We start from the raw sequence: 12,839 nt of genomic DNA, 5'->3' as shown, positions 1-12,839 counted from the left end.
GCAAAGCAAATCAGTGCCACTGGTTGTCATCGTTCACGAGGTTTCTTGAATAGCTTGCTTCTGAAGTAAGATTTATGGAGATCACAAGCTTGAGAACAAGAGGACAGCAGGGATCTTTGGTTCATCTTTAGTTGCTAGATTTGGTAAATTAAAGCTGTTTGTGAAGTGAGGTGTGGCTATGTTATGGGCGTCTGGGATCATCAAACAGGCTGAAGCGCCTGGCTCTGACATGAGCAACAGGCAGAGTTTTCCCATATCCAGCTGCCTGTCTCCTCCCTTGCTGTCTCCTCTTCTTGCTGCTCGGAAAACAAAGCACATCGAAGGGGGGACGCAGGGCACCCATGGCTCCTTGCTCTGCCAGCTCACGGGCAGCGGTCTCTACACGCCTGTGCCCTTCCCCACTTCCCGACACATGTCACAGATGTCAGCCTGGCACTGTCGCCAGGATTGCACAGCTCCAAAGGGCTCTCACCGAATCCTCACCGCACCCCATCAGGCAGGTACTGTTTCCCCATATTTCACAAGAGCGAGGCTCAGAGAAAAGAGATAAGCAGCTCCAAATCACACAGTTAATATGTATCTGACCCTGATTTTGATTTAAAACCAAGACTCTGGTACCAAAGCCTTGATGCCTTTTCCAGATAAAAACGTGATGCTCCCGGGCGCTCCTGGGGAACGAAGGCAGATGACTCTGCATGCGGTGACATACTGAGTTCTCGGATGCCACTGATGGTGTGGACACTGGTGATCCTCCCCAGTCCCGCTACTTCTCTCCCCAGCTAGCCCGTTCCCGCACTCCAGTGGGAGGTGCCATGATCTCCCCACGGATCTGGTTTCCAGGGGCCCATCTCCTAACTCCCCCAGGGAAGCCCCCAGCCACCTCTCCCTCAACATTTTGGCCACACCTGAACTAAGCAGTGAATTAAGTGCTAGAGACCATGAAGGGCTGGGGGTGAGCCCACCATCCCACCTTCCTCACGGACCTTGGGTCAACTGAGGCGTTGAGCTTGCTGGCCTGGCCTAGCCAACACTCACCTCCTCTTTTGGTCTCCAGTGACTTGCCCAGGCTTGTAGTTAAGGCCCTTTCTTGGTTAATAGGGAAGCCCCCTTTCCAGGAAGTCAGGAGAAGCCACAGTCATTAATAATGGAGATTAGGCACCAGAAAAGACCAAAAGTCATGAAGAGTGGGGAGAGAGGAGCCCCTACTGGTATATAACAGCGCACCCTACCCAACCATCTACAGGATTTGTCACGCTGACACAGATGCAGCACAAATAAAAACCCAGATCATAGGAAACGGGTGACTATATTTTAATAAATCAAAGTCTGGAGTCCTAAGCCTTAAACAATTGCTTAGAAAATTCCAGAAAAGACAGTCATTTGGGTGCAGATTCACTTATCCCCACATATATTTTTATGTGCACTGAGGTTCCGTGTTTGCAGAGGGGAGGGGAGCAGAGCAGGGCAAACTAAACTCCTAAGATCAGATCGAGCTGAAGGCTGCGTGACTTAATGGGAACTTCTCCCATGAAACTCCATGTTGCTACAAAATGGTTTGTTCTGATCTGCCGTCACAGTAACCTGAAATAGAGAAAACAGTCATCGAGGACAGAAAGATGGACCCATTGTTCAATGTACACAGCGAATATCATGATGGCCTTAGGGCTTGGCTGTGTCCAAACGTGTCTTGTAAGGTCACAGCTAGATGTGGCTGTGATTAAGAGGCATCCCCCAGGCTCTTCCTGAGACCCTTTGAATCTCTCTGGGGGCAAGAGAGGGTCCAAGAGCATAGGATCTGCTTTCTGAAAGTTCTCCTTTGCCTTGTCTTAAATTTGCCTCACTGCATTTTGAAGGATCGGGGGCACATGCTCCTATTTCGGGAAGTGGGGGCCAAATCAGCCTGGCCTTGGCTGCTGTGTGGGTGGCTTTATGGAATGTTCACCGTGTCCTGTGCCAGGTGTCACCAGGCAGTGCCACAGGGGGCTTTGGGATCACAGAACAACCTTGGTTTACATCCAGCTCAGCTAACCGTGAGAGAGCTTGGGCAACCTGTCTGATCTTTCTCAGCCTGCGTTTTCTCATCGGTAGAATGGGGATAATGACAGTATGTATTTCATAAGGTTCTCTGAGGCCTGAGGGGGGTAATGCAGGTAAACGGCATGGCATGGGGCCTGCCTGTGGTGAGGTCCTTCCCCTGCCCTACATTTAGGCTGCGCCCAGGATGAAGCATCAAGACCTTCTTTTTTAATGTTTTTGGTTTGGGTTCATATCTGTTGGGTGTCATGTGGACCAGCCAGTTAGATGACCAACAGAAAAGTTCAGTTTTGTTTCTACATTTTAACATTACCCTAAATGGACGTTGAAATTCTGTTTCCTGTGGGAGTGAGGGAATGTCGTTTCTAAATAGACTGCACACTTTCCTCCAGAAAGTTATTGGTTTTAAAATCAAGATCCTAACAAAGGTAACATCTATAAAAAGATTCAGTGGTTGTTCCAGGGAATCTCAAAAAACATAAGTGAGGAAAACCAGCTAGGCAACTCCACCGTTATTTTGTTCCATATGAGAAAAAGAGCATCTGTTGAAATGGTTCTGTTTTGAACTTTGCTATGGTGATGTCTCTCTTTCACTTTTTACACCAACGGCCATGTTTGCTACCTGGCCTTTCACTGGCACCACGGAATCTCTGAGCAATATGAATTCAGTCAAAATGGCTTTTTGGGCAGTATAGCTGGGGACAAAACCATGTGACTACAGGCCGGACCTAGGGGAGCAGATAAAAAGGAAGAGCCTGTCCTCTGCAGCTTGACTTAATTAAAAGTGCCAGGGTTTTGGAAAAGGGCTTTTCCCCCCACTCCTTATCAAACAGTACCATGAAAGATCTGGTCAAGAAGGATCAAGATGGGGCTCATGGGTGGCTCAGTCATAGTTAAGCGTCTGCCTTTGGCTCGGGTCATGATCTCGGGGTCCTGGGATCGAGCCCCGCATCGGGGTCCCTGCTCCCTGCTCTGTGGGGAGTATGCTTCTCCCTCTACCCTGCCCCCTGCTCGTGATATCTCTCCCTCTCTCTCTCACACACAAATAACTACATAAAATCTTTTTTAAAAAATTTAAAAAGAAGGACCAAGATGGGTCCCATGGGGCTTCTCAGACTCCTGTTTTCTCCCACATGCAGATGAAATGCATCTCCCTGGCCCCTCAGGGAGAGTCAGCGGCACCCTGCTGCCGGCCGCCCACTCACCGTTGTGAACGATCAGCCTGTACTGCCTGGCCAGGCACAGCTCCTCCTGCCTCTGCCGCACGATCTTCTGCGCATCCAGGGGAAGGCCGTTGGGGTTGCGGGCAAACACGAAGGAGTAGCTGTCGGCACAGGTGCCGTCGAGGTTCAGGAGGCGGCAGGAGTACTGCACAGCGTAGGTGTCATAGTCCGTGTCGATGATCCAGTGGTCATCATCTGCAAGCCAGAAAGCCACAGAGCCAATGCCTCTCCCTCGGCAGGCTCAGGCATCAGGGAAGCACCAGGCTCACGAAACCAGCGCCTTCCTGAAACTGGTTTCATTTCTTTAGGAAGCAGGAGACTACAGAGGATTCTGATGGCTTTCATAAAATTGGGAGGACAAGAAAGGACCTTGTTCTCCTTCACAGAAAAGAATCCTGGGGTCGGGAGGTGGTGGGGCAGGGGGAGACCTCGTTCGCTTCAATGATTATCTCTTACCCTGACAATAAATGTGCTGGTATCTGTCCAAAGAACAACAGAGAATGTGAGCCCATTGAAACCATAAAAGAGACCTTTCTACTGCTGTCTTCTCCATCTGTTCTCCAACAATGTGTGTGCCTTTGTGGCTGACGTCTGGCAGCCACCAGCTTCTGTCTCGCTGCCCTGCCGTCCCTCGATCCCCTGGAGGATGCCACTCTGATGATCTGCTTCACGGCTACTCTGTTCCATCCTAATTCTGGCTTAGTCACCTGACTGCCTTCTCTGCGCTGACAAAAGAGAGTAGTTTTTGTGTTGAGGGTACAAGAGGCCCACCCTCTGCTTCACACAGTCTTCTTTCTTAGAGCTTGTACTTTTCAGATCTCCCAGACAGAGGCAGAGCTGAGCCCCTGAAGAATTCAGATCGCATTTATTCCTGAGGCTGGGAGGTAGGCCAGGAAGACGTGTACGCAAAGGGGGCATAAATGTCAACAAAGGCAGGATGAGAAAAAACATTAATAACAACATGCGCTGGAGAGATTGACCCTGGAGAAACAACAATGCTCAAGTGTATCCAAACACCTTACATTGATAAAATGTGGCACACCTCCACTTGATTTAATGCTCTCATTGACACGGAACCATGGCTAGGACTTTCTGAGCACTTAATGATGTATCAGTCACCATGTAGACAGGTTCCATATTTTCTCAATTATTCCTCACATCTACCCAAAAGTGCACGCTGTTATTTCTATCTTACCCATGAGGAAACCGAGGCACAGAGAAACTAATTTACTCAAGGTCACAAAGAGCAAGACAGAACCGAAGCCCACATGCCTAATATCTCCACCACACTGTCTCCAGGCAGTAGGTAAGTTGTGGGGGAGAGGGGACAAGAAACAAGAAAGAAAAAGCCTCTATGCTTCCATGTCATGCCCAGGCCATGAAGCGGGTGATGGTCTCTGCTCTATGTTGGTTCCATGCGGGAGGAATGCAGAGGAACCCGGGTCCCCCAGCATCAGACAGCATGAGGGAGGACTCTCTTGCCCACCCTAAGTCACCTCTCGGTTCTGAGAACCCCCGGAGTGCCAGCCGAGGAGGGGTTCAGCCCAAACTCAGGCCTGCAGGACAGCTGCACGGGCGTGGGTCCCAGAGCCCCACACTCGGCTCCCTCCAAGCTCTCCAGGAGGAAGAATGGGCCACCACGGCACCTCCCAGGCTCTCCCACAGGAGAGTGTCAGAGGCCAGAGCTGGGGGCGCCCAGACACATGACTGCTCAGGTATTCATCAGACGGGCCAGGAACAGAAGCCATGGGACCGCCTGCTGGGCCTCACCCTACCCATGCGCTCCCCTCACCGGCTCCTGAGCCTCTGGGCAGTCTTCCTCCTCTGCAAATGAAGTCACTTCTTCCCTGGTGGTGGGGCTCAGTCTGTCCGTCGGAGGCACCCCAGCAGCCTAACCCCTCAGACACACATGCACTCTTCTTTGAAATGTTACCCCAATTCATGATCGAGGCAGCTATTAGCTCAGCCAATCTGCAGCTTAATTTCCTTTTTCCAAGATTGTTGCCAGAAGTGAATTCTGACATAAGAACTAAGTAACTGTCGATGCTTGGTTTTAAAGACAACTGACTACCATTCTTGACTTTAAAAGAAAGGCCTAAGTTGGTTTGGTTGATCTCCAGGCTCTTTTTGGCTAAATAGTTCAAAGACAACAAAGAATTTAAATCCTAACAATCTTTACTAGACTTTCCCTCCTGAGATGAGAGATGAACAGCCTGAGCGCCACTCGAAAGGAATGAACTTGGTCCTCCAAACTCCAAATTCTTTGAATTGAATTATCTAGAGCAGTTTCTTAAGCTTCATTGTGCAGGAGCATTCCTAAGGACCACAGCAAACCTACAGACTCTGGGGCCCCACCCCAGAGTAATTTGTAATTCATTATCAGAAAAACGTACCTTTCACACTAAATGACTCATTCTAGCAAGTTTTGCTACATTACTTGAAATAATTGTTACTACTCACCTGGGAGTTGGAACCCCTGGCTTTTGACACTGGCTCCCATAAACTTGTATGACCATGGGCAAATCGCTACCTTCTCTTGGTCTCATTTTATTCATCTGTATATTGAACCCCCTTCGTAGGGTTAACTCTCCATCTCTAAGATCCCATGATATGTCCTACCTTATTCTCTGGGCACCAAAGAGATTCCAGATTTGAAACTTAAGAGAAATGGAAAGAAATTAGAAAGGGCACGTAAATGTCGTGTTCTTATGATCAGCCCAAATTGTAGGGTGCTTTTCTGAGAGTCTTCAACACCCTGTCCCCCATCTGAGTTTTGGTGCTTAGAACAAGGGAAGAGGTTGGTGCCACTCAGAACGCTATGCCTGGCTCAGTATTTCAGCATCTGCAGGTAGGACACCCGGGAGTGAGCCAGCCCTATGCACAATGCTCCCTACATCCTTGGATGAGGGTCTCCCCGCCTCTGCTGGGGGTGTCCGAGTAATCAAGCTGTCCCAGGGATCCAGCCCAATGAAATGGAGGAAATACAAAACCAGGTTGAGTGGTGATGTGGGCTGGGTCTTGGGGAGGTGGGACGTCTGAGCATGGAGAAGACACACCTTGGCACAAGGGCTGGACGTGAAAATGGCAGAAGGATGTCACCTGACAGGCCCAAAGGTCATTTTGAGCTTGGGCCCGGTTTTTGGAGCTGAAGGTGAAGGGTGGGCCAGGAAGGGGCCTCACTAGTCCCGGTCTCACGTCCCTAACCTCCGGCTCTGCTGACGGTTCCTGCCACCTACACACCATTGTTTTCCAGGCTGCCACTGGAGAAGAAACCCAGCAAATTTGTCAGGTATGATCCCCATCCCCTGAGACGGTTCCACTGAACTGACTACTCACTTCCTTTCTGGAGAAAGGACGCTATGCCCCAATACTTCATCTTGAACTTAGCGGGGTCCTCCGTGTCTGTGAAGGTGCCCACCATGTCTGCGCACACTTCCCAGTTACTGCAAAAGCCAAGGAGATCCTGAGCCAGGCCGGCAAAGGGCTTCCTCCCTCCGTCTCACCCTGATGCTCCCCTCCCTCCCCAGTCTGGTTTGGTGCTCAGCCGGGGGTTGGGGGTGGGGGGCTCTGACTTCAAAAGACGGACTCGGCCCTTGGCCGTGGCGCTCATCTGGCCATTCTCATCCACAGAGAACTCAGCGACGATGTTGTCCTGCAGGAAGAGGCCCTCGGGGTCCTTCTTGGCCATGGCGTACCAGGTCCCGGAGAACTGCGAAAGAGGTGAGCGCAGGGTTTGGTGGCCCGGCATGCACGGCCGGCCGCCGGGAAGGGAGAACGCGGGGAACCCGGCACCGCGGCCACCGGGGCCGCCCGGCAGATACCTACGCGAGCCTTGTCGAAGTTCTCCTTGACTCGGAAGCTGCTCACCCGGCAGTCGCGCTCCGCCCGGGCGCTGCCCAGCACGGCCAGCAGCACAAGCGCCCATACCCACGCCATCGTGCCCGGAGTCCTCCCTGCGGGGACCGCGCGCCGTGAGTGCCTGGCCGCGGCCCCTCGCCCCCGGCCCTGCCCGCCCGCGGCCCCCGGCCCCCGGCCCCTGGTCCCCGGCCGCCCTGCCGCCGCTCACCGCCCGGAGCTGCGCTCAAGCCTGGCCGCGGCGTCGGGCGCGCGTGGAGCCAGGGAAGCGAACGAGCCGCTGGGGCCGCCCGGCCGCTTTATAGCCGGGGCGGGAGGGGGGTCGCGCTTTCGTAACGGCCGGGGTGAAAGACCGAGGGGAGGCGCCGGGCCGGCCGGCCAGCACTTGCATAACGCGCCCTGACTCACCGCCGCCCGGGCGCAGGGAGGGTCCCCTTGGGCGGGAGCCGCACGTCCAGGGCCGCCTCGGCCGAGCCCAGCTCCCCACGGCGCCGAGCCGCGGGAACAAGCCCTGGCCTGGTCACCCGGCACTCGTGCCAGCGGCCGCCAGCTGCGGCCTGGGGTGGTCTGGCGGAGGAGTGGGGGAAGTGGGGGGGGGGCGGCTGCTCTGGCCGGAGGCGCGAGTCGGCCTGGCGGGTGGACCACGGCCTCCCAGAGAGAGGGGACCCGCGATGCTGGCCGGTGCCTTAGCGCCCGCGCCCTGGCCCTGCCAGGTCGGCCTCTCTGCCCTCGAGGGCCAGTTGTGCAGCGAAGGGGGGGGGGCGGCGGGGGGCGCGGTATTTCGGCCAAGTAGTTTTTCATTTTATAAAGGATTTATTTTACTCTCTTTCAGGAGAGTTGTGGTACCTTCTGGGTCAATATTTGTTCTTTAGTTTCAACATCTTTAGAAGCATTAAAACCCTCCCTGTTAAATATTCTCCAGAAATGAACCCTGCTCAGGGCAGGAAATAACTTTAGCAACCTTGGTGGTCGCCTGTTTACTCTGTGGCACTTCGCTCAAACCACTTGGAAGCGCCTCTACCAATTGTTTATGACGCAATGTGTTTGCAAAGCCACAGTGGAGGTTTGTTTTCAAAACAGCTAAGGTGCATTCACCTGAGGAGCGGACAAGAGTGGGGAGGTGAACAAAATTCTATAGTCAATGGTCAATTGAGTCAAAACGCTGTGACGACTTATGTTATTTTGCCTACGCGATGGCAGAATTTACTGACCATGTCATTCAGAGTTACAGTTCCTCTAATTGATCAAAGAAGTCACAAGATGCAGCTTTTGACTGAATGACAATCAGTAATTTGGCAAAGAAATAGGCACCTTCCTATAACTCTTTGGACATCTACCTGCCTGGTTCTCCGCTTCCACTTTCCACCGTTCCCTCCGTTCCTGCTTCCCAGTTGAGTCTTTAGGGGGTCTCCGGAGTGCCAAGGATGCCGCATTTAACTCCTTCCTGCCCCAGAGCTAGGAGAGCCCTGTTTCTGGCCAACCAGCTAACTGGTTCGGCCAGTTTTATCCCAGGATGTGTAATCCCAAATAGCTCCTATAAGAGCTGCTCCTGCAGGGACCACGTGTGGGGATGCGCAGTGGTAGCGTCCACGCACCCTGGGTGGGAAGTGACCGTAGGGCATCTTTCTCCTGCCCAGCGCTTGCGTCCCCCCTCAACATTCCAGAGTCCACAAGGTCTTCCAGCTTCTTCTCCAACACGTCCAGTGATGGACGGAGAGCTCCTGGCTGAGCCTTAATTGCCTTTGGACAGTTATTGCTGCCAGAAAAGTTCTCCCAACAGCCCCCTCCCTTTCATCTGTTTCTTCTAGAACATATTCTGGTGGTCCTTGCACATGCTACATAAATGTTGACTGAATGGAGGGACTTTCAGTGCATCGTTACGTTGATTGTTTTTGCAGCAACATGTTTTTTTCCTCTATGTGTTAGATGCCTAAGAGGGGCTGCAACTGTTTCTCCTTCTCTCTCTCTCTTTTTAAGATTTTATTTATTTATTTGACACAGAGAGAGAGAGAGAGAGAAAGAGATCACAAGTAGGCAGACAGGCAGGCAGAGGGAGAGGGAGAAGCAGACTCCCCACTGAGCAGGGAGCCCGATGTGGGGCTCCATCCCAGGACCCTGGGATCATGACCTGAGCTGAAGGCAGACGCTTAACGACTGAGCCACCCAGGTGCCCCTCTCCTTCTCTCTTTAATGATAAATCGTGAACCTTGGTGTCCCAGATACCAGCAAAGAAAAAGTTTATTTTGGCATTCTCTCTCGAATTTCTTCATGATTACAAATAGGTGAATGCAGGACGACTGATGTTTTTTTAACTTCAGTGCTTTGAAATTTTTCCTCATAAAATAATTTTTCGAATATACATATATATATAATATAAACAGGAAAAAAATGTTCACAGTGATTACCTCCCTGTGATAGAATTAAGGACATTTGATTTGTACTTTTTATAATTTCCAAATTTTCCTACAGTGAAACTGTTTAATCGGAAAACAAAACAAATATTCTTGTTGCAAACATTTTTCTCTTTCTAGCAATGAGATTATGTTTTAAATGGCATCTTAATGGATGTAATTGTAATTGTATATACACAAAAGTTCATTTTTGCCATACTGCATGAACAGACCGTGATTCATTCATCTTGTTATCTGTTCCTCCTCCAAACTTTTCCATGAGATTTATTGAGACTTGTACTTACCAGGTGCTCAACCAATAGATATTGATTTATTTTCTTATAATAGATTTATAATATATTATAAATATACATATAATATAATAAGATTTATAATCTTACTGAAATTCATCACATTAGGTAAACTTCCAAAAATATTTATTTAAAAAGATTTGGTCAGAGGTCATTGTTTCTAAAATATAATTTCTCGGGGGTTGCCTGGGTGGTTCAGTTGGTTATGCATCTGCCTTCAGCTCAGGTCATAATCCCGGGGTCCTGGGATCAAGGCCCACGTTTGGCTCCCTGTTTCTCTCTCTCTGGCTCTCCCTCTGCTCATGCTCTCTCTCTCTCTCTCTCTCTCTCTCTTGCTCACTCTCTCTCAAATAAATAAAATATCTTTAAAAATAGATAATTTCTCAGGATTTAGCACTTGTGGCAGAGGTGGCTAGCTAGTCTTCCACCAAAAAGTCTGCATTCCTCTTCCATGGTTTAGAGTTGTTGGGAAGAGATTTTTCTGCCAGAGGGCACCTCCTCACTTCCTGTAGCTCTATAAAGCCACATGCCTAAGTCTGGTGGAAGGAATGTGGAAAAAAGTGCTGCGTGTCACTCCCAGACAGGACTTGCAAAAGCTGCCTGTCCCTCTTCTCTCATCTGCCAAGTGGTGGAGCCTCCATCATCCTAGGACCCCACCAGTGACTAACTTTCTGTGAATGAAAAATAAACTTCCATTGGATTAGCTGCTGCGTTTTTGAGGGGGCCACCTGTAACAGAAGCTCGTGCGGCCTTAATGAACTCAGCAACAAGCTAGTCACTGGCTCCTGGGAAATAGGGAAATATGTGTTACCCTAATTAAAAGAAGAGCTAAGGCAAGAACTTTATGTCCTTGCCCTCATAAAAATGAAGCATTTCAAACCAGCTCCATTTTGTGCAAACTGACATTTACATCCACATCCTGACAGAGAGGCCAAAGAAAATGAAAAACAAGGAAATGGGGTAGGATTTATCTTCTGACTACATTTAAAAATGCCAAAATAATTGGTGGGAAAATGAAAAGATTATTCAGCCAGCTTTTTCAGGTACAAAGAGTCAAACTAATTTTTTTCAATAAGGTTTCTTTCAGTGATCACAAAGCCACCAGTCAGTGTCCTTAATTTAGGGGAAAATCACATGGATCCCACCAAGTGAGTTATTTCTGAGACACTGGGTCACACCCAACAATTAGGTGTGCGCAGAGATTCCTGTGAGCAGATGTGCAAGGTGAAAGAGCCCATTTGCACTTGACTGCTGGGATGTGCCTGAAATCCCTAACTTTAGGGGGTGCCTTTTGGTGATGAGTAATGGTAGGAACAGAGAATCTGGCTAAAGTGGAGCCGAAGAGTGAATTCAGTATAATGATCTGGAGTGCATTCGGTTAATCCAGGACATTATTAGATTTGGTTGGTGCTTCAACCTCAGGTTCATGTGGTTGGGCTATAAGCATTGCTTCCTGTAGAAATGGTTAACTGCCGTGGGAAATGTTAGCAATGATAGAATTAGGCGTTACATGTGTTTATTAGTAGACTATTGAAAAATGTAAATTTGTTAAGCAGAAAGTTTAAGGAAATGAAACCATTCTTTGGTACATCTGTAGGCTTTTTAAAAAAGATTTATTTCTTTGAGAGAGAGAGAGAGAGAGCGAGAGAGAGCATGCAGGGGGAGGGGGAGAGGGAGAGAGAAACCCAAGCGGACTCCATGCTGAGCATAGAGCCCAGAGCCTAGAGCCCGACGCAGGGCTCAATCTCATGACCCTGAGATCATGACCTGAGCTGAAACCAAGAGTGGAACACCCAACTGACTGTGTCCCCCAGGTGCCCCTCTGTAGGCTTTTAAAAAGAGTTCCTAGAATTTTGATTTAGATTTTTTTTAAATTGGTGTTTAATAACATTTTCTGATATATATTTTTTTTTCTCGTATATATATTAAATTTCTTTTCTTTTTAAAGATTTTATTTATTTATTTGAGAGAGAGCACGTGAGAGGGGGGAGGATCAGACGGAGAAGCAGACTCCCTGCTGAGCAGGGAGCCCAATGTGGGACTACATCCCAGGACTCCAGGATCATGACCTGAGCCGAAGGCAGTCGCTTAACCATCTGAGCCACCCAGGCACCCTATATATTAAATTTCTTAAAGGAAATGTCTTTGTATATTCCCCTAGAGAAGCTAGTATGATGTCTTGTGCACCTCATGGGTACCCTTTTTAATCTAATCCTATTTAAACTGGCAGTTTTGGGGTAGGTCACTATCACTTACTAGCTGTGTCACCTTGAGCAAGTTACTTAATTTCTCCATGCTTCAATTTCACCTGTAAAATACAAACAATAAGAGTACCTACCTCATTGGGTTACTGTAAGAATTAAATGAGATAATATATGTAAGGGTCTTAGAAGAGTACCTGGCACAGATTATATATTATAATGTTAGCTATTCTTATGATCATTTTTTTATTATCAATACCTATGGCTTATATTTCTAAAAATATTCTGAGTAAATGGAATGGAGTTTTCACATTGACCTGGTTATTGTTTCAGAGATGTTTTATCTAAATAAATGATAATCAATGTCTGTAAAATCTTAGAAATGCTGACATAAGAAACAGTGAAGTTCAACAAAGTCAACCCATATTGTGTAGTATTAGAAATTCATTCTAAGTGGTCTGTTTGAAAATTTTAAAAAAATATATTGTTCTTTTCTTACACTTGTTTTTTTCAGTGCCCCAGACTGACAAGCCAGTAGGAGACACAAAGATCTTGTGAGCTCACTCTTGTGAGCCAGAGACTCTGCAAGGACCAGCCCCCAGGAGGAAGGGCAGTGAAGACAAGGGGACTCAGTCAAAGACAAGAGAAGGAGAGAGAGATCTGTGTGCGTGCAACAAGGCATACTTCCAATATTTCACGTTAAAAACAATCTGTCTTTATACAATGTCATGCCGTAGGCAAAGTAGTCACCAGTGATCCCTCTGTCTTGCTTGCTTTTTCTAACTCATCAATTGCCTTCTTCTGTCAATTGTTGCCTAGAATTGG

At 48.8% G+C, this 12,839-nt stretch overlaps 1 protein-coding gene across 1 annotated transcript; it reads right to left on the bottom strand.

The window, feature by feature from the left end:
* Positions 1 to 1,287: 1,287 nt before the first annotated feature.
* RBP4 (retinol binding protein 4) lies at positions 1,288 to 7,477 on the bottom strand. The gene is made up of 6 exons (XM_025880615.2): positions 7,324 to 7,477; positions 7,083 to 7,210; positions 6,830 to 6,966; positions 6,594 to 6,700; positions 3,240 to 3,452; positions 1,288 to 1,581 (listed from the first exon to the last, which is right to left on the bottom strand). Exons 2-6 carry the CDS (start codon positions 7,191 to 7,193, stop codon positions 1,544 to 1,546), a joined length of 606 nt encoding a protein of 201 aa, XP_025736400.1. The 5' UTR covers positions 7,194 to 7,210; positions 7,324 to 7,477; the 3' UTR covers positions 1,288 to 1,543.
* Positions 7,478 to 12,839: the final 5,362 nt, after the last annotated feature.

This window comes from Callorhinus ursinus, unplaced genomic scaffold (assembly GCF_003265705.2).
Source record: "Callorhinus ursinus isolate GAN/ISIS: 27379988/994484 unplaced genomic scaffold, GSC_fseal_2.0 scaffold20, whole genome shotgun sequence".
Classification (NCBI taxonomy): domain Eukaryota; kingdom Metazoa; phylum Chordata; class Mammalia; order Carnivora; family Otariidae; genus Callorhinus; species Callorhinus ursinus.
The sequence above is the reverse complement of the archived record's forward strand: the minus strand, read 5'-3'. Positions and strand labels throughout refer to the sequence as shown.

Coding starts and splice junctions, on each gene's coding strand:
- RBP4 (XM_025880615.2), bottom strand. CDS start 7,193: ATGGCGTGGGTATGGGCGCTTGTGCTGCTGGCCGTGCTGGGCAGCGCC. Junction 6,701..6,829: donor GGCCGAGTCCGTCTTTTGAA/GTCAGAGCCCCC, acceptor TGGCTTTTGCAG/TAACTGGGAAGTGTGCGCAG. Junction 3,453..6,593: donor GTCCTTTCTCCAGAAAGGAA/GTGAGTAGTCAG, acceptor TCTGGCTTGCAG/ATGATGACCACTGGATCATC.